The sequence below is a fragment of the Tyto alba genome, unplaced genomic scaffold, assembly GCF_018691265.1.
Source record: "Tyto alba isolate M040663 unplaced genomic scaffold, T.alba_DEE_v4.0 Super-Scaffold_10, whole genome shotgun sequence".
Lineage (NCBI taxonomy): Eukaryota > Metazoa > Chordata > Aves > Strigiformes > Tytonidae > Tyto > Tyto alba.
The window spans coordinates 10,387,054-10,406,378 of NW_024881262.1; the positions used below are offsets into that span (position 1 = coordinate 10,387,054).

General features: G+C 35.0%; 1 protein-coding gene across 7 annotated transcripts in view; it reads left to right on the forward strand.

Annotated features, from left to right (window-relative positions):
* The window catches only part of ATP11B (ATPase phospholipid transporting 11B (putative)), a 67,106-nt gene that overhangs the window by 34,766 nt on the left and 13,015 nt on the right, over positions 1–19,325 (forward strand). For 5 of the 7 annotated variants that reach the window (XM_033006431.2, XM_033006427.2, XM_033006426.2 and 2 more), the window contains exons 12-29: positions 255–452; positions 720–878; positions 1,156–1,328; positions 1,727–1,795; positions 2,768–2,841; positions 2,928–3,031; positions 3,177–3,358; positions 4,065–4,268; positions 4,543–4,696; positions 6,559–6,661; positions 8,311–8,456; positions 9,470–9,529; positions 9,830–9,957; positions 10,804–10,942; positions 12,913–12,936; positions 14,408–14,473; positions 14,774–14,877; positions 15,504–15,669. In XM_033006431.2, the coding sequence (XP_032862322.2) occupies positions 255–452; positions 720–878; positions 1,156–1,328; positions 1,727–1,795; positions 2,768–2,841; positions 2,928–3,031; positions 3,177–3,358; positions 4,065–4,268; positions 4,543–4,696; positions 6,559–6,661; positions 8,311–8,456; positions 9,470–9,529; positions 9,830–9,957; positions 10,804–10,942; positions 12,913–12,936; positions 14,408–14,473; positions 14,774–14,877; positions 15,504–15,669 (2,253 nt within the window). The remainder of the gene's footprint in view (positions 1–254; positions 453–719; positions 879–1,155; positions 1,329–1,726; positions 1,796–2,767; positions 2,842–2,927; positions 3,032–3,176; positions 3,359–4,064; positions 4,269–4,542; positions 4,697–6,558; positions 6,662–8,310; positions 8,457–9,469; positions 9,530–9,829; positions 9,958–10,803; positions 10,943–12,912; positions 12,937–14,407; positions 14,474–14,773; positions 14,878–15,503; positions 15,670–19,325) is intronic. The other 2 variants (XM_033006430.2, XM_033006428.2) reach the window with 1 other exon arrangement.

Consider the following 19,325-nt stretch of genomic DNA (forward strand, 5'->3'; position numbering starts at 1 on the left):
AAGATCTCTTAAGGCACAGAACTTCCTGAGCCTGTGTTGGACACCTTAAGTATTGGTGCTGATTTTTATTAAGTAATGTAGCAACACTCCATAATTAGGAAGAATAGACAGTATTTAGCTTTGCAAACTGTTGACTACTTTCATAGTCACTCTCTTCAATTTGTCATTTTTCATGCATATTTAAACTTAACTAAGTAACCGTGTTTCATCTGAGCACTACAGTAATCTTTACATTTTTTCTTTTTCTCTTACAGATTCTAAGATTTATTTCAGATTTTCTTGCTTTTCTAGTACTTTACAATTTTATCATACCTATTTCACTCTATGTGACTGTTGAGATGCAGAAATTTCTTGGATCTTTTTTTATTGGCTGGGATCTTGACCTCTATCACAAAGAAACAAACCAGAGAGCGCAAGTAAATACTTCAGATCTCAATGAGGAATTGGGACAGGTAGAGTAAAAAATACGTTGTTTCTTTTCTATTTTTTTTACCTTCTATTTTCTACTTTTTAATATTAAAATTCATTACTATAGACTTTTTATTGGTTGCACTTTGATTTCTGATTAATTTAAAAATAAGGTATAAATATGGCAGAAATTAAAATCTTTACATGATCAAAACGAGGTGTACAGTGCAGAGTGTGAGTTGAGATTTTTTTTTTTTCTTCTACCAAATATGTGCATCTCCAAGTCTGTTTTTTGTTTTATTTTACAAAAGGTAGAGTATGTGTTTACAGACAAAACTGGTACGTTAACTGAAAATGAGATGCAGTTTCGGGAGTGCTCCATTAATGGCATAAAGTACCAAGAGGTCAATGGTAAACTAACTCCAGAGGGATTTTCTGAAGATTCTCCAGATGGAAATAGGCACAGTTTGGTAAGACCTTCTCCCTCTCCATTAGGCATTATAGATGGAAAGTGTTTTATTTCGGAGAAATTAGCACTAACGTTTTTTTTTTTTTAAATCAGAATTTCTGAATAGTGTGAAGCTATTAAGTGTTACTGAACAAATAAGATTTATTAAACATGTTGAGATATGTTTATTTAACATGTAATACTTGGCAGATTTTTAAGTAAAAACATGTTTTTAATAAGTATGTTCAAATCTGGGTTCATAAGTAAATGTTACAAATAAAGTCTTTTCTTTCTTATAGATGAAAGAGGAAGAACTCTTCTTGAAAGCAGTTTGTCTTTGTCATACAGTGCAGATCAATGCAGATCAAACAGATGATGCTGATGGTCCCTGGCATGCCAGTGGAGTAGCATCCCCGTTGGAGTATTATGCTTCTTCACCAGATGAGAAAGCTTTAGTTGAAGCTGCAAGCCGGTGAGTTGTACCGCCAAAACTATCTAATGTAGAAATTGCCTACTAGAGCAAGACGTTAATGGTAGAAGTAACCTTAAACATTGCTCAGAAAGCTTGTAAACCAGGGCCTGACACTGTCAGTTTACTGTGAACATATAAAAATAAAATACGCAAAAATCTAGGCATATTATAAAGTGATAATTTAAAATATTTGTGGAAATCCATGAGAAATTATAATGGGCAGAGTATGTTGCTATTAAAATATTGTGGAAAGTGGACATTCTTAATTTCCTGTAGAAATAGAGAACAGTAATGGGTTATAAGAGTCTCTCTTGCCTCTCTCATCCCTTCCCTCCCCCTTCATCAATAGGCATTATATCTAAAGTGATGATTAAATGTGTATTTTCTTTTCCTTTTAGAGTTGGAGTAGTATTTATTGGAACTAGTGGGGACAGCATGGAAGTAAAAAGTCTCGGAAAACCAGAAAGGTATTAGTTTTTAGTCCTCGTTTCTTTTGAAGGACAGAACAGTAGTGAACATCAATACAGTGTTCTCCTGTTAATCCTCTCTGTTCATTAGAAAACCTTGCCTTTCCACAGCGTGCTCTTTTTAATGTTTTCCCTTGATGTCTTCAAGACAGCTTGCATCTTATTCCTTACCAAATGAAACAGAGATGCAAGAATTTTGAGTCAGTTACTCTGTATAGGTGTGTATTATAACAGTTTGTATCCTTGCCCGTTCCTCAGAGGTTGACACTGTAGTAGAGTTGGAAAACTGGATTGCTTATTCAACTCTCACAGTTCATGCTTTCAGCTCTAGAAGTTCCCAGAACTAGTCTCATATATGCGTAATCTAGTTACATACCTTAAACTTTCCCAAAATGAGTAGAAATATTATTAATAACTGTATATCTGCGTTATGTCATAACACCTTTTATCCATTTGATCTGTGTCAGTTAGTTGGTAGTACTTTAAACTTCAATGTCTAAAAATAATTCTCTAAACTACTAATAACATAACAAAAAATAGTCCAGTTATTACGGAACATACACTCTTTTTTGACTGTGTAGATTGTTTACAAGTGTTAGAAACAAAATGTAGTTTTCAAAGTTACACTTGAAGTAATGATAGAAGGATAAAGGAATAGGTAGGAGCTGAATGTAATCTCCAGATGCAAAGCTAGTGTTCAGGAAACTATCTATATTTAATTCCATTCTATAAGAATAAACGGTTCTTCTACCAGCAGGAATAAAGCGATGAAAACCGATCGACTGCACAAATACTGATAAGTGTGATTATTGCTCAACAGTGGTAGCATTACTTTTAGAGTTTCTGTATAGAAATGACACTTTAAGGAAAGCTCTGTGGGTTAAGAGTACATTTATAAGTAGTTGTCTTTGGAAATTTATTTCTAAAAACATTTTCTTCCCCTTCCCTCTTCCTTCAAAACACAAAATGCAGGTATAAATTGCTTCATGTTTTGGAGTTTGATCCAAATCGCAGACGAATGAGTGTCATTGTAGAGAGCCCCTCAGGTAAGTGATCAGAAGTTGCACAGGCTGCAGTTGAGAACTTCTTAAATCATATGTATTCTTAATTTCTGTTCTATTTTACTTTTTAGGGGAAAAGCTTTTATTCACAAAGGGAGCCGAATCTTCCATTCTTCCACGTAGTAAGAGTGGAGAAATAGACAAAACAAGGATACATGTGGATGAATTTGCTTTGGTAAGCATATATGCTTTCCCAGCTGATCAGAAGAAAATTCTTCCGGTACAAATTATGTGACATGAATTGAACAAATTGCCAGTGATGCCTTCTTGTTAGATCAGAGTCTTGTCTACTCTGAATGTCGTTTTTTATTTTCTCACAGAAAGGACTAAGAACTTTGTGTGTAGCCTACAGAAGATTCACGCCGGAGGAGTATCAGGATATTGGCAAACGCCTTCATGAGGCCAGGACTGCCTTACAACAACGGGAAGAAAGATTAGCAGATGTATTCAACTTCATAGAAAGGGATCTGGAATTACTTGGGGCTACAGGAGTAGAAGACAAGTATGCAATGGAGTTTCTGCTAACTACACTCAAAAAACATAGAGAGTTTAGGATTTATAACTAAAATATGATGTGTGATATGAAAAACTCCCCTGCCACGACCAGAAGTTCTGTGCTATTCTTGTTTAGTATGTTTACCACTCTTTGGATTGAGGAGCATTCAAACATGTTGGACCAACTGATTTTGGCTTAATAGCGATGACGTACACTGTGCTTCATCAGGAGAGATTTAATGTATGTGAAACAGAAAAATTGCCATAAATATTTAGGGTAATGGCTAATTTCTTGGGAAAACTTCTATACATAGCTACTTTACAAAGCATTCTGCTTGTGTATTCTGTAAGAGGGTGTATTGTACGCTGGTGTGCACAGATGGAGTACTTAGAAGCTTTTCATGCACCACAGTAGATAGTAATTGTTGTCGACTATTTTAAAGCTTCTCAAATGCAGCAAGTGCCGAATTTAAATTAAGATATGCTTATTACAAATTTTTGATCACTTAGTAAGATTGAAGTTCAGGTTTTGTTTCATCAAGGCCTTCCTTTTATTGCTGGTAACAGAATATCATCTGCCAGACTCATTTTCTGAAATTATATGCAGTCTTAAATCATCATGATAATAGGGTTACAGGAGTGACATGGAGTTACAGTGCAAGCCCTTTTTTTGTAAAGTATTGTTGATTATTTATGATTTTTCTTGTTTCTAGACTGCAAGAGAAAGTCCAAGAAACTATAGAAGCACTCAGGTTGGCTGGTATCAAAGTGTGGGTACTCACTGGAGATAAGCACGAAACGGCTGTTAGTGTCAGTTTATCATGTGGACACTTTCATAGAACCATGAACATCCTTGAGCTTGTGCAACACAAGTCAGACAGTACATGTGCAGAACAACTGAGGCAGCTAGCCAAGAGGTAAAATATCTGAGATGTCATTATTTCAGTGATGATCTTAGCTTGGTTTTCTTTTATTTTCAGATTTTATGACGATCTCTTTGATGTATGTGCCAAACACACGAAGTTGCCTTTTTAAAAAAAATATTTATTAATACAATAACAGACTTGAAGAAGCAGTCTGGCTAACAAGCTAACTTCTTTGTTTATTGTATGGGCAACCATGTAGTTCATAACAAAATTTTAAATTTTGTCATCACGCTGATACAAAGCCAACATTTTTGTCCCTGAATAGAATAAAGGAAGACCATGTTATCCAGCATGGACTGGTTGTGGATGGGACCAGCCTCTCTCTTGCACTCAGGGAACATGAAAAACTATTCATGGAAGTTTGCAAAAACTGTTCTGCAGTGTTGTGCTGTCGCATGGCACCCCTTCAGAAAGCAAAGGTAACGTGTCCAGTTCACACTCTTTTAGCTGAAATTTTTGCCATCCCCTCTCTGTAATGTGTAGTTACTTGCTTATGTTGTGTCCTTGTTCATATTTTGTCATTTAACTTGATTTATAATGTGTTTTGTACTGCCAGATTTGGCAGATAGCAACTATTAATGCTTTCCTTCTTACCCTGTCGAGCAGATAATACCCAATATTTCCTGTGTTTTGTCATGAAGTACAGTAAAACCTAATTTTGAAGGCATTGACTTTTTAATTTTAAATGCTAAAGTATATAAATCACCAAGACAAATGCTGTAAACATGGGAGGGAAGTGCATGGCAGTTTAGCCTTGCATTTGATTTTCTTCTGTAGGCACCCATTTTGAGGGGTTTATTCCAAGGTTAAGATGGAACTCAGCTTAATGTTTCCTGCATATTTTCCTTTAATGCTTGTTAATACATGGCTAGTGGTCTCGTACTTATTTTTGTATGTTTTGTGGCTTGGAAACCTTTTTAAAGATCTTTCATGTTAGTCATTCAGAGTTGCTGCTGATTGCTATTGATAAAATTTGCCAGAGGATTTGCCTTGACCTTTTAGTGTAGATGTTTGTCTTAAGATACTTAAAACTGTGGTAATTAAGAGGACTGATCTGGGTTGCAGCCTTGCTGCCTCTTTAAGGCTGCTTACAAAGATCTAATGCTAAATGTACCTGAAATAATTACCCTTTAGGAATGGGGAACCTTTAAACTTGACTATTAATACCTGCAATTAGGGAATGTATTCACACAATCAGGTGGACTTCTCTGAACTGTGGCCTATATTTTATGACTCTTGTGTTCCTCCTGTGAAGTGAGTTACCACTCCTATCAATCAATGCACTGACAAGGCCAACTGGAACTCACACCATCTGAATACAGTTGTTTGTGTCTACTTACCTGACGCAGTTGTTGCTCTGTTGATATTTCTAATTTGGGTTTTCTGGAACTCGGTGGCAGAAAATGCAGTATATTTTTCACAGAAAAATATTTTTTGTTTCTAGAAAGCCTTCTGGATCTGCATTCACACCTTTACCTCTGTAGCCTGTTTACAACTGAATTAGTGAAGCTTCTAAGTTTAGTTCGAGCTTTCTGGGAGGTTAATGAATTACTAAGTCTCTTTAGCCAAAAGCGTTCTCTAACTCACTTCTCTCTATTTACAATATTGTTGGCACTTACTTTGAAGAACTGTTTCCTTTCTGTGAAGAGCAGGATGTCACTGCTGCTCTTTTGAGTATTTTAGAGCCTTGTATGTAAACAGTTTTTTTTCCTCTTTGTCATATCTTCTTCTGTGATTTTTCCAGCTGCGAATACCTATTGGTGATAACGAAGCTTTAAAAAGAAACTATTTTCCTTAATAACAGCATGTATTGACCTTTGAGCTAATACATTGTGGGTTTTTTTTCAGATTCCTCTTTTACACTGATTAGTTCTGTTAATTGAAAATGTGAAGAATTTGGGCATGTCTAGTAAGGGGCATTAAATCTGGGTTACTTCCGAAGTAAATTTTCAGTTTCAACCTTTACTTGACTGTTTCGTATGATAAAGCACCAAATTAAGTGTTGTAAAAGACTGTCTAAATAAGAACAGCCAAATAAGCTTAAGGCAGGCATAACATTTAAATAAGGCTTGTGCCCCAAAGCAAGCAGTTTTTCTTAAGGAGCAGTGAACTTGTGCGTGTGTTATGCCAAAGATTTTTTTTTACCCAATCATCCACATTCATAAAACATATTAATTACATTTCCAGGTAGGTAACCAAGAAAGATACTTGGGAATTAGTGGCATGGTTTGTAGGTAGACTATCTAATCTGAAAAATTTCTGCGTGTTTGTTTTTTTCTAGGTAGTGCGACTGTTAAAAACGTCTCCAGAGAAACCTATAACATTAGCAATTGGTGATGGTGCTAATGATGTGAGCATGATACAAGAAGCACATGTTGGCATAGGTAACTTTCTTTTGTCTGAAGAGATAAAGACAAAAAAGATGGAAATTTTAGTGATGATTTGATCATGACTAGTGTTTATAAACAGCTAAACTTCCAATCTTTTTGCACCTTTGAATGACAGGGTGTTAGTCTGAGTCACCTGTTGTAGCAGACTTTTAGTGAAATTTAAAAATTTAAGGCTGTTTGCTTTCAGAAGTCTTAAGTTTATTATGTAGTCTACCAGTAGTCTGAGGTTCTTCTTAATGCTGCCTTAAGAACAGCAAAGATGCTCTGTAACTACAATCTCAGCAGTGTTCTGCTTCAGATATTGGAAGTGGATATCTCTAACTTCAGACATTGTCAGGTTCTAAGTTCCTGTGTAAACTTGACCTTTAAACCCTTCTCTGCACTAAACTGCTGCAGTTTGCACTATGTATGTATAACTGTAGAAATGCCATTTGTGTCTAGTTTGTCTTTGAGGAGAAGGCTTTCATTGTATCTCGAGAGACTTAATGCTTTTCAGCTAAGATTGGTAGTTTTCTCCATTTATATTGTTTTCTGTTATCTGGCCTTATTCAAACTTCTTTTTCTGCTGTGTTACATAACTGAGTGTAAACCAAAGTATACATACAACTGAATTGGTACCTATCACGTAGTGTTTTGGCTTGTCCTTTACTGACTTTGGATGGTGTTTATTACAGTAGTAAACGTTGAAGGTTCTTACTTAAGATATTGATACATCAGGATATTCAGTCTTTCACCCTTTGTGATTAAAAAGGTGTATGTAATATTTGTCATGTAAATCATGTGGCTGTGATTGTTAAGACCATGGGTATAGCCTACTTGAGAAGGTTACAGGCCAATAGCAACTGATGCTTTACTCTACAGTGACTTTGTCAACTAACTGAAACTTATTAAAAATAAAATTATCCAAGTTTTTATTGTAATTTTTATAATATTAGTCATGATGTGTACACTGGTCGGAACTAGCAAGTCTTTGCCTTTTGTGGGGTGACAGGACCTTTAGACTACTTTTTTTGAAAAGCAATCAGCACTTATGTGTCTCATTTTCAGGAATCCTGGGCCACTTTTCTTCTGCAAAAGAGCATTTTGTTCTGTGTGTATGCTTGTTCTAATCTTAATAATAGTTTTCAGAAATGAACTTGTGTTCAGCAGTAGCAAGCATTGCTAGCCCATCAGATTAAGTAAACTGCTGTTATAAGAACAGCATTTATTTTATTTTACTGTTGAGCATAGGTCATATATTATTCCCAGAAAGTAGTATAAGAAGAGCCTCTCTGAAGTAAAACATACTAAACAAATTGATAATTGATGATGGATTGATAATGATTTGCTTAGTTTTGGAAAATTGGTTTTATATGAGTGTTGTTATTTATATGTCTTTTCATAAATCTTCTCTTAAGCATAGCTTACAGAAATAGTGTTGCGGTTGGTTTGGTTTGGTTTTTAATTGAATGAGCATCAAACAAGCAGTTTCCCTTAGTTGTAAGTGTCAGGAATAATGCTGCCTTTTGAAACTGAAAGTTGTTGAAGTTGCTTTAAGTGCAGGTAAACAGAACTGTAGCTTCAGGTGTATGTTTCTGGTTTTTTAAAACTTCAATTTTTATAATGTTTAATCTGTTTTCCATTTTGTTTCCCAAATATTATAGGAATCATGGGCAAGGAAGGAAGACAAGCTGTAAGAAACAGTGACTATGCAATAGCACGGTTTAAATTCCTCTCCAAGTTGCTTTTTGTTCATGGGCACTTTTACTATATTAGAATAGCAACCCTTGTACAGTACTTTTTTTATAAGGTAAGTCTTCAAAAACCGCCAGTGAAGTTCACAGAAAACGGTGTAATTTCCTCAACAATAAATTTATTTCAGATCTAAGGTTTTTGTTGGGAACAGGTTAAATACCTCTGTTCAGACATGTTTTCTGGGCTATTTTATGTATTTTACAACCAAATGCACTGGTTTTAACTGTGAAGTTGTTGAGTTCCTCTACCTAGAAATAGGTTTTAAGTACCACAGTACGTTTGCCTAGGCTGAGAGGCAGACATATTTGTTTTCTGAAAGGAATAGTAGCTTGAAATTAAATGCATTCTTTAGCAAGATGTAAAAATACAACCTGTTTTTTTAATTGATTTAATATTGAAACAGATCCATTTGTCTGTCTTAGAAGAAAAAAGGAGCATGGGAAGTAGTTGAGGGAGGAAGGGCCAGCAGAAAGTGTGTGGGGAGAGGGCATGCTCTTTGGCAGGCTCACCTTAAAAAAACAACAGTCCCAGCCTTGACTTAAGAAATTCTGAGGTGAAACACTGCACAGGAAGCAAGCACCAAGCACTGGATGCCTCTCAGTGAGCTGTGGGCATGGAGAAGCCACTTCTTTCCTTCTGTTGTTTGCTTTCATTTAAAGATAACATCGTGGTGTTAGGTTTTGGTTTCTGTTTTGTCTACTCCCATGCAAAAAGCTCACATAAGCAGGGAACAGGCTTCCTGAATGAAATGTGGAAATTATTTTGCAAAGAAATTCTTAAAGAGAAACGGAGGAGGAAATGGATGGATTTCTCCTCCTTTTGCTTGATGAGACGTGTTCATCAGGCACATATAATTAAGTTTATATTTTTCAGGTTCATTGTCCCAAAGGACAAACAAAATATGGTCTAGAGCAAAGCATATTGCTTCACTTTGCCAACTAAAATGCTGAAATGCTTTATGCTTTCTCTGTGTATTTTTACCAGCCTTTAAGAGTTAACAGGTTTTTCTAGCGTTGCGAGACATATACTGAGGGTTAACTGTTTCCTTCACTTTTATTTTTTTTTCAGAATGTGTGCTTTATTACACCACAGTTTTTATATCAGTTCTTCTGTTTGTTTTCACAACAAGTAAGTATTGGATGCCTTGCCTCTTGGTAAATGTGTATGAAACACTCAAGGTAAATAATTTAAAAAAATGGGAAAGAACTACACAGGAGCAGCACAAATTTTACGTTTAACAAATATCCAACTTCATTTTCTATATTTGATAGTTTGATGTTACTAGATGGTTATGTGAGTACAGCTTTTTTCTAGTTAGTGAATTCACATAATTACTGATTTGTTGCTACTTCTAGTGTGCTAGTAAATTTTAGCATGAACAATTCTTTTGTTTACAAGACTCAAAATAATTTTTGCTTCTGTTTTCAGACGCTCTATGACAGTGTATACCTGACTTTGTACAATATTTGTTTCACTTCCTTGCCTGTCCTCATATACAGTCTTTTTGAACAGCATGTACATCCGCATGTATTACAGAGTAAACCTGTGCTCTATCGGTATGTATATCTGACATATATTGTCACAGTACCATATAATTTAGAACAACAGTGGCATCTGCAGAAGTCTGAACTTGCTATCATGCATTCCTAAAGTATTTTTATCTGTAATTTATGCAATTTTAGTAACTATCTTGATGAGGAAGAACTGCAGCTACATAGTTTACAACCTAAAAGTTAATTAACATATTTTAAGAGAAGCATCATTTTGTCTGCCATGTTAAGACTGGAAGAGAATTGAGCACTTGGTCAGATTACGTGATTGACAGCCTTCTCCATTGCATGTCAGAGGTGAAAATCACTCAGACATGCAAATGAAAAACTAAGACACTGGTTAGGGGAGTCACCACTGAAAATGCTTTACTAAGAGGGGAAATGATTTCCTGTAGAATTAGATGTCCTCCCAGTGGTAGTGTGTTGCACTGCATACTGGTTTTTTTGAGAAAAAAGTAAGTATTTTTGTAAGAAAGAGATGTCTCTTAGATATTTCCTCTTTTCCTAAAGGTCTTTTAATCAGAACAGGGGGTGAGTATCGGGAGATCTGACTTTTTCTTCCTCTTACAATTCCACCTTCAGGGACAAGAATAGTAGCTTGTGCTATTCTGAATTTGCCCCATTAGACACCCTTGCCATTGGTGATCCTTGTGTAAAGCAGAGGCAAATCATGAGAGCTCAGAGTTCATTTTTGCCCATGATTCATGTATTTTTTTCATATGACAGCATTTGTTAAATGTATCTTGATGCAGCTGAAAGTTACATTTATTCAAAACAGTAGCTGTCATGCAATGTGAATAGCTGATGGGTTATATAAAGACAGTCTGAAATCCAAATCTTTTATTTCTGCAGAGACATCAGTAAAAATGCCCATCTGGGATTTAAACCATTTCTTTATTGGACCATCTTGGGCTTCTTTCATGCATTTGTTTTCTTTTATGGCTCATATCTTCTAATGGGAGAAGACACTTCTCTGCTGGGAAATGGCCAGGTACGGTATCATAAAATTTACTCTACTACTGTATTTTTGGTGATAGTTCTTAAATTTTTTTGAAAAATCCTCGTGTCAGAAAAATGCAAGATTTTGTTAATTTTTATTAACTAATTACTAAAAATTCTTTGCCAATATTTGTGCGTGCTCTCAAGAGTAACATTCCTTACTGTGGAAACTGTGAGACACTTTGTCAGAAAGCGTATGTCCATGAAGAACATATCCTTCAAGATTATAAAGGTGTTATGATTGTCTTAAACTCTTGTTTTATTTTGTATAATGTTTTTGTCAAAATCATATTTCATAATTTCAGTAAATAAGAATTTTTATGAATTCAAAACTGATTTTCAGTTAGACTTAATTGCAAACAATGACTTCTCTTTAGCATCTGCTATAGAATTAGGCTTAAATCTGAAAGTTGCCAAAAGTCTTAAAGCTTCTGAAAATGTCTTAATTTTTTAAGATTTTGATTAATTAAGTGGTGCAAGCTACATTTAAATTATACTTTTTATTTAATATATGTTTTTAAGACAATATCTTAATGAAATCATCAAATACTAATTTAACACTTTCTATTTTAAAGATGTTAAAGTTCACAGGAAGAATAATACATGAAAGATAAAGCTTGGATGAAACAAGTCTGCTTCCTCATTTTTCCCTGGTTCTGAGTTAGTTAACCCAACTTAGAACAATTAGATACTTATTTTTCTGTCATAAAACTGCTATAAGTAGTGATACAAAAATACATTTGCTTCTCTCATTACGCTATTCTTACTACTGAGATGAAGTGCTTGCTGAATCTCATGCCATGCTTGGTAGAGTTGCAAGTTAGGGCACAAGCTATGAAAATAGCATCGTGCTGTATTTACAGTGGTCACCTGGTGATAGGGAGTGGACATGAGCTGGGAAAGTTTGGCTAAAAAAAGGGTTTCTATATAATGATGTCCAGAATTGTGTTGAGTGACTAAAATCAGAGAGCATGTGAACTGGTGGTTAGTGTCCCTGCAGAGAAAGGAGCAATAAGGGGGAAGTGATGCAGCAAGCTGGAGTACCTAATTTCATCATGAGGTGTTTGATAAGAACATTAAAATTGTTGTGCTTTAGACTAAAACATCTCTTACAACTGAGGTGTGTCCTCTCTTGTCACTTGTTACAAGCTGTGTGACTTTGAAGTTCTTGTGAATTGGTAAAGGACATTCAGTACTCTTCTAATGAAGTAATTTTACACTATGAATCGGTGTTTCTGTGCATCTGTCGTAGTTGTCAAAGCAGCTCACTTCAAAATTGTTTAGTAGATGTCCACAAGGCAGGATCAGACTTTTTTTCATTAAATTGAGTAAGAAATGTGTAGTTCGAAGAACAGACTATATTCTGTAAGCCTAGACCAGTGTGTTAATGTAGACTTTATAGAGAAGGTTCTTTTAATGGTTTCTTGTGTAAATTAACTTCAAGATTTTCTAAATATACTTAGTGAATGAGCATACTGGAAATAAAGCTTTCAGATGCCCTTTGGCTTCTCGTGTTTTCTGTAATGTAATTTAAAAAGTCTTAGAATTTGCTTGGAGTTACTGTCTGCCTCTCTGTGTTTGCTAAAAGATGGTTATTCGAACTGGTGGAACTGTGTGTTGCAGTAAAATATCTGTGGTCCATAAAGTACGTTGCAAATTTAATGTGTGCCTGAAAAAGCCAAAGTTAAGGGCAAGAGAAACTAATGTACTACTGAAGTGCTTTCTTGTAAAAAGTCCTCAAGAAGTGATAACCTCATGTGAATGTGTGGTACAGGGTAGTGTTAGTGCAAACCCTCACATTTTCATTCCTGGTTCTCTGCATAGAGCAAAGCAGAATAGAAAAGATTGTAAATAATTTGTTAATGCTGGTGATTTGTTAGGCTTACCTCAACACATTGTACAACAACTTGATTTTTTAGTTCTTTTTCTCTCCCCCCTTTTTCATGCTGTGCATGTCGTCAGATATTGAAACCTAACAGGCAAATGGTAAGAGTTTAGAAGAGGAGGAGATACAAAATACCGTATCTGTTACTTCACTGGATTAAAGGATGCAGCATCCACAGTGTAAATGTGTTCAAAAATAAAATGGTGGCAAGAACCTGTTCACATTTTGCATTCTAACTCTCTGACCATTGAGAGCAACGTTAGCAAAGACACTTTCTTTCACAGGTCACTCAGGAATAGGAGTCTAATTTTATTTTAAGGTTATAATTGCACCAGTTAACAGCAAGCATGTTGCTTATTAAACATAACTATCAGTGTGAAAAGTAAATAGAAGGCTTCAGAATACGTGTTATAACAGAGATCTTTAAAATTATCAGTAAATCCAGAGTCATGGCTGCCTCAATTTTGTACCTTGTGTAAAGATGAGAAAAGCAGTTGTGAGATCTATCATCAGGCTGTTGCGATTTTTTTTTTTTTTTTTTTTTTTTTTTCCCCCCCCCCATTTTTGGTCAGAGCTCTGTAACAAGGACTACAACTGTGTGAATCCCAGTTCCGTGCCTCTGTGCTGTACTAACAAATCAACTCTAGGATGACTTTGCCTGTCTGCATGTGGTACCTTTCTCCTTGCTTGCTTAGTTTGCTACTGGTAAATGCAGAGTTTAGGGTTTGGTTGTTCAGTATGTCAGTGGCAAAAATAGCTGTGAAACAGCAGCATCTTCAGTTTCAGCACCCAGACTGCTTACAGGAGCAGAGCAGTTGGACCTGTTGTAGAATGGCAGTGTGTGTCTGAGTAGCATGTGTGTAGATAGATTACAAACTCAGCATCCCCGCTTGGTTGTCAGAGCTGAGATTTTATTGTTGTAGAACTTGTTCAGAGTTTTGATAGTTTAATTTACACGGGTAAGAGAATCCAAAAGTGACAGATACAGCGTTTTAGAATTGAAGCTTAATTCTGTGTGTTTTAGCCTTGAAACAAAGTGTCTTTTCCTTAGAAATTTCTTTGAAAAATACAATGGCACCATTATTTTTGAATTGTAAAGTTGTGCTTGGGGTAAAAAGTGAACTTTCAGGTGATGCTGCACACTGAAAATGATCTGGAAATGTTTAAACACAGTGTTTTGCACTTTATGTTAAAGTGAATACCTTCCACCCAATACTCGCTTTCTATTGGATGCTTATACTTAATTGACCAAATTGATATCTTCATTTTCCTATCATTTCATATTACTGGTTTTGACTTTTTTCATATTTCATGTAGCCTTTGTGGTGATTTGTTTTGAACCAAGAAGAAAGATGACTTGTGGGTTGTTAATTTTGCTCTTATCGTATTCTGTATTTTTTCCTAGTAGTTTGTGTTGTATCCTTCCTTTTTCATGATGATTAGTTGTCACAATCTTACATCCACAGACTTGTTTAATTAGCATAGCTGACTTGAGAAGAATCCAGGTTGCTGTGAATGCTCCTAACTGATTTTTTTTTTTCTTCCATGATTTTTGCCTTGCTGTTTTCTTAGATGTTTGGAAACTGGACATTTGGTACTTTGGTCTTCACTGTTATGGTTATAACTGTTACGATGAAGGTATGAGATTATAATAATTACTCTCTGTGTTTGGATATATAGGCAAATATGTAATAGATCATAATTTAAAATAGATTTAAAAGTTATACAGAAATAATCAATTTTTGAGGATTGCAGATAAGTGATTTTTTTTTTTATGCTTGGTTTCAATGGTGGATAAATTTGTCTTTGTAGTTTTTGCATCCTACAAACATATTTAGTGTTTGAACTGGAAGTTCATAAGCACATCCAAACTGGTATTTATCATTTTCTGTGAAGTGGGGAGAAAAAAGAAGTTCATTGAAGTTATCTTTGTTTTAGATGGCACTAGAAACTCACTTCTGGACATGGATAAACCATTTTGTTACTTGGGGATCCATTGTATTTTATTTCATATTCTCCTTGTTTTATGGGGGAATTATCTGGTGAGTGATTCTTTTTTTTTTTCTCCTTTCTATAGCACATATGATATATGAAGTTAAGAAAAAACAGTGAAGTATTATGTTCTACAATCTTGCTCTGAATTTTGTGACAGGTGTTGGAAAATAAATTTTTAAACGTAGAGTGGTCACTTGCTTTTGGTGATTCTTAGAAATTTGAGCAACGCTGCTCAGCTAGCCTGTGCTCAAGGAAGGGCATTACTTCTCTCTGACAACCTGTGTCTGGCTGTAAAGGCATTTTTGGTTTTGAAAAGTAGATGTGTTCCCAAAGGAGCTATATAATTGGTAAATGTTTGTAACAGAAATTAAGATGCTGGGATTTGCATCAGTGATGTATTTTTGCTTGCATTTTGGGATCTTGGAGGTGATTGTTTTCCTGCAATGCAATCAGAACATTTCCCTCCAAAGTTCGCTACCCTCCTTCCCAAGAGTTTCTTTGCAGGCCAGGTCCAACAGATTGCTAGACCTTTTCATGGACACCATGCAGTTGTATCTCTGCATCCTGAGAGACTTAGTAGTTGATGTAAAATAAACTACATTTGTTCCTGCCTGTGATGTACTTTGTTTCTGTAAATTCCTTTAAGTAATTGCCACTTCTTTCAACTTTGCAGGCCATTTTTACATACCCAGGACATGTACTTTGTATTTGTTCAACTGTTGTCAAGTGGTTCTGCTTGGTTTGCCATAATCCTCATAGTAGTTGCTTGTTTGTTTATTGATGTTGTGAAGAAAGTGCTGTACAGACATCTGCAACCAACAAGTACTGAAAAAGCTCAGGTAATGTTACGCTTTTGTATCCAACTCAATCAAGAGTTAAAAGAACACATTCGTTAAAATCTGTCTTGTAAACTAATTACTTTCCTGTGATATTTAATTGTCTTCTTATATTGCTGTCATATTTAATGCATAAAAGTGTTCTCATTTCAAAAGATAATTATTAATTTAAAATTACAAAAATGAGGACACCGTTTTACAGGGAAATAACATTTATGTTTAAGTAATTCATGTTAATAATAGTAGAATTATTTATAAAGGGGTTACTCTGTTTTGCATCTCATTTTGCAACTGTATGAGGATCATACGCATTTTTGTACTGCTTTAAAGATGGTAACTTATTCTCATTTTTGTCTAGGTATTAGAAGCTCTCTCTTCAACTAATTCTACCAAATAGTTCTTAACGTGACGAAAACAGTAATTTAAACATTGCTTCAGTAGGACTTGTTTTAATTAGTATTTCTTAAATCTTGATCTTATCATATATGCCATGTATTTGATGATTATGCCATTAAAGATAGTTAATTTTGTGACATTTTAATAAATTCACAGAAGAGGTCTAAAGATATGCTGATATAATAGAATCTCCCTCTTGCCTGACACAGGCTACAAAAACTCCTTGAAATAATTCTGCTGAAATTAGGCTGTCTTTTAGGTAAATATCTCATCTATGTTTGAGTATGTTCTTCTTTTTAGTGACTATTATGGAGAATTCATCCTGACCCATTGTTCTAATAGTTACTGTCTCTGGTTTCAGTTTTCAGCATTTAATCTTTTTATACTACTGCTAAACTGAAAAGCCTTCTATTAACAGTTCTTTGTTTTATTCAGTTAGTTTTGTGATCGAGTTAATTTTCTCACTGATAAGTAATTTGGACTTGCATCTTTTGTCAAAAAGGTTATGTTCGGTCTTTGAATCATTCTCATGTTTCTTCTGTAATCTTCACCATTCCTCAACCCCATCTTGAATTTTGGATATCACGAGTGGACACATTACTGGGCACAGCATACATCAGTGCCAACTATGTAAATAACGAATCCCCCATCTGTATTCAGTTTACAGAATAATATACATCAGTAACCTTGTTATGTTCTGCATCTTTTTCTAATCTTCAAGTGATTATGTTGGTTTCTTTCAGGTCATTGATCATAGGTCAAATAGCATAGGCCAAAAAAACATGGAAGTGAATGAAGAATCCACTTGACAAAGATAATCCATATACAGTTATGTTCTGAAACCTGTTAGCATTTTTTAGTCTGTTTGTGTGCCATTTTGATTTTGTGATGTTCTAGTTGCTTAATCCAGATTACACTGAGCTATGTGCCATACAGAATTCTTAATTGCATTGTTAGCTTTAGCATCTAACCTTGTAATTACTTTGATGTAAGTGCATGTTGATTTACTTAAATCACATTACCCTTCTAATTTGTGTGTTAATAAAAATCTATGTGAGACATTCTCTTAATTTGCCTAGGATCAACATCATGCTCACAAACATATTGCTAGCCAAAATATCCCATTAGTCCATTTTCAAAACTGGAATATTATCTGCTTTTGCCAGTCTTGGAATTTAGTAGTTAAAAACCAATGTAAATAACCCTTAGCTTTCAGAAAACTGTTCAGCTAGACCTGATAAGACTCCTGATTTTATGTTACTGCGCTTTTTGGATCATCATTTGAAGAGTCTTGATTTAGGAAAAGATCTGTAGGTAATGATACATGTTGTTCTTTTTTTATTTTCCTTCAAAAACTAGTGGCAATATTTATCGAACACTTCCCTTTCCTTCCTTCTTGTACATCAGCTGTCTCCATCTGGCAGTGTACTGGTATGGTTGGTGAAGTTTCTCATGTTCCTGAAGTGCTTCAACTAAAAACCAAAAAGCCTACATCATTTTCCCCTAGTTTTATCCCTATACTTCTTGTTGCATTCTCTTGCATACTGAGTCAATCCTCAAGAATTTCTGGGTTTGGTTTTCTTCCGTTACAGTTGTCATCAACGACACAGTTGGACTTTTTAAGAAAGAGTCTTGATGAACGTCTAACACCTTTCCTGTGGCTATAGCTTGATTCATAGCCATGGGAGTTTGACTTTGTGCATCTCTATTAGTAATTTTTTGTTGTTGTTGTTCTCTCCTTACTCTACTTTGCTATTTGATAGTATCAGCATTAGGGCCTATGTTTACCACAGTACTGTCTTTTTTTGAAAACACTTACGTCCTGGTATTGCAAAGTCGAGGTATCTAAAATCAGATTTAACCAGAAATGCTTCAGCAGCCATTCTGGGGTTTCTCTGTATCTGATAGTGAAATCATATTTAAAAATGTATTTGTGAAAAGGCACCTGTTTACTACTTTCTTGAGGTTTATTGAGATTTTCCTACTCTTACTTTTATGGGACAATCAGCCCCACTGAATTTCATCAGCTATTCTTGTAATGAGGAAGTAGATGTAAGTGAAGATGAACAGATGATCACCTTAGCGCATTTATTCTCAAGAATTGACAGAATGCTTCTTTCATGATTATACCTCATGCGATTTGTTTAAAACTTCTAGTAAATATTTTTCTTTCCATTTCAAAGCAGAGGAGAGGACTTGGACTTTCAGATAGAATAAGTTTGGAAAACATCTTTATCCTAAAGGCTAAGGAATTTTCTGTGGAAGTCATCAAAATAGTGAATATAGAACTTTGTATATTGCTCTTTTAAATGCTTTTTTCATAGTGTAGGTGCACCCTCTGTATAACTGAATATTTTTAATTATTTATTTTTAACTCTAGGACTGAATTAGTATATTTGCATATTGGGGGAAATAAAAAGTTTAGTTGACAGCTACTAAGTTTTTATCAGGGCAAGATAAATTGTTACATGAAATAGTCACTGATTTCTTAAACACAGCTATTTAGTTGTTTCTGTTCACCATCGTTTAAATACTGAAGTATTCACAGGAGCAGTGAGCAAAACACAGGTTTCTCAACTGAAAATGCTTGCCCCTCTTGTTTTAATTTTTCAGAAACTAAGAGCACAGTAGTTATGCAAGTTACCCAACTTAATGCTCTGAATTCACTGTATCTGTAGGCACCTGCCTTACTCTATTTAGTATATATGGAACTTGATTTCATATCTTTTATTTAGTATAAGGTCATAGCATCAACAGTCATTCGTTTAGTCATCAGTTAGATGTTACATGTGGCTAAGTTATTCATAAGAGAAAGTAAATTTAACTGGTATGAGAGGAACAGTGGAGAAATTCTGCTAAAGATAAACTTTCAAATGTAAATATTCTTCTGTGACAACGTTAAAAAAAAGAAAATCTGTCCTATTTTGGGAAGTCAGTATATTAAAAATTTGATAGGCAAGCACGAGCTGACTTTTATAGAGGGATGACTGGGTTAACTTTACCTTCCTTGATGCACTTGGGGTGCATGTGTAATTTTTTTTTTTTTTTCCGATGTTACAAGTTTTTCTTGCTGGCCTTAAAGGAAATCCATCTTATTACGTTTGACTTAAGTCTGTTGCCCTGAGGTATCTTCTGGGTAATTTCTGTCCATAGGTCTGTTACAGAATCGTATAGGAGGAAGTGGACAGTCAGGTAAATCTGAATCAAAATATAAATCTCCAGGTAAATACAAATCACAGGACTGCTGAGGGAAGAAGGTAATA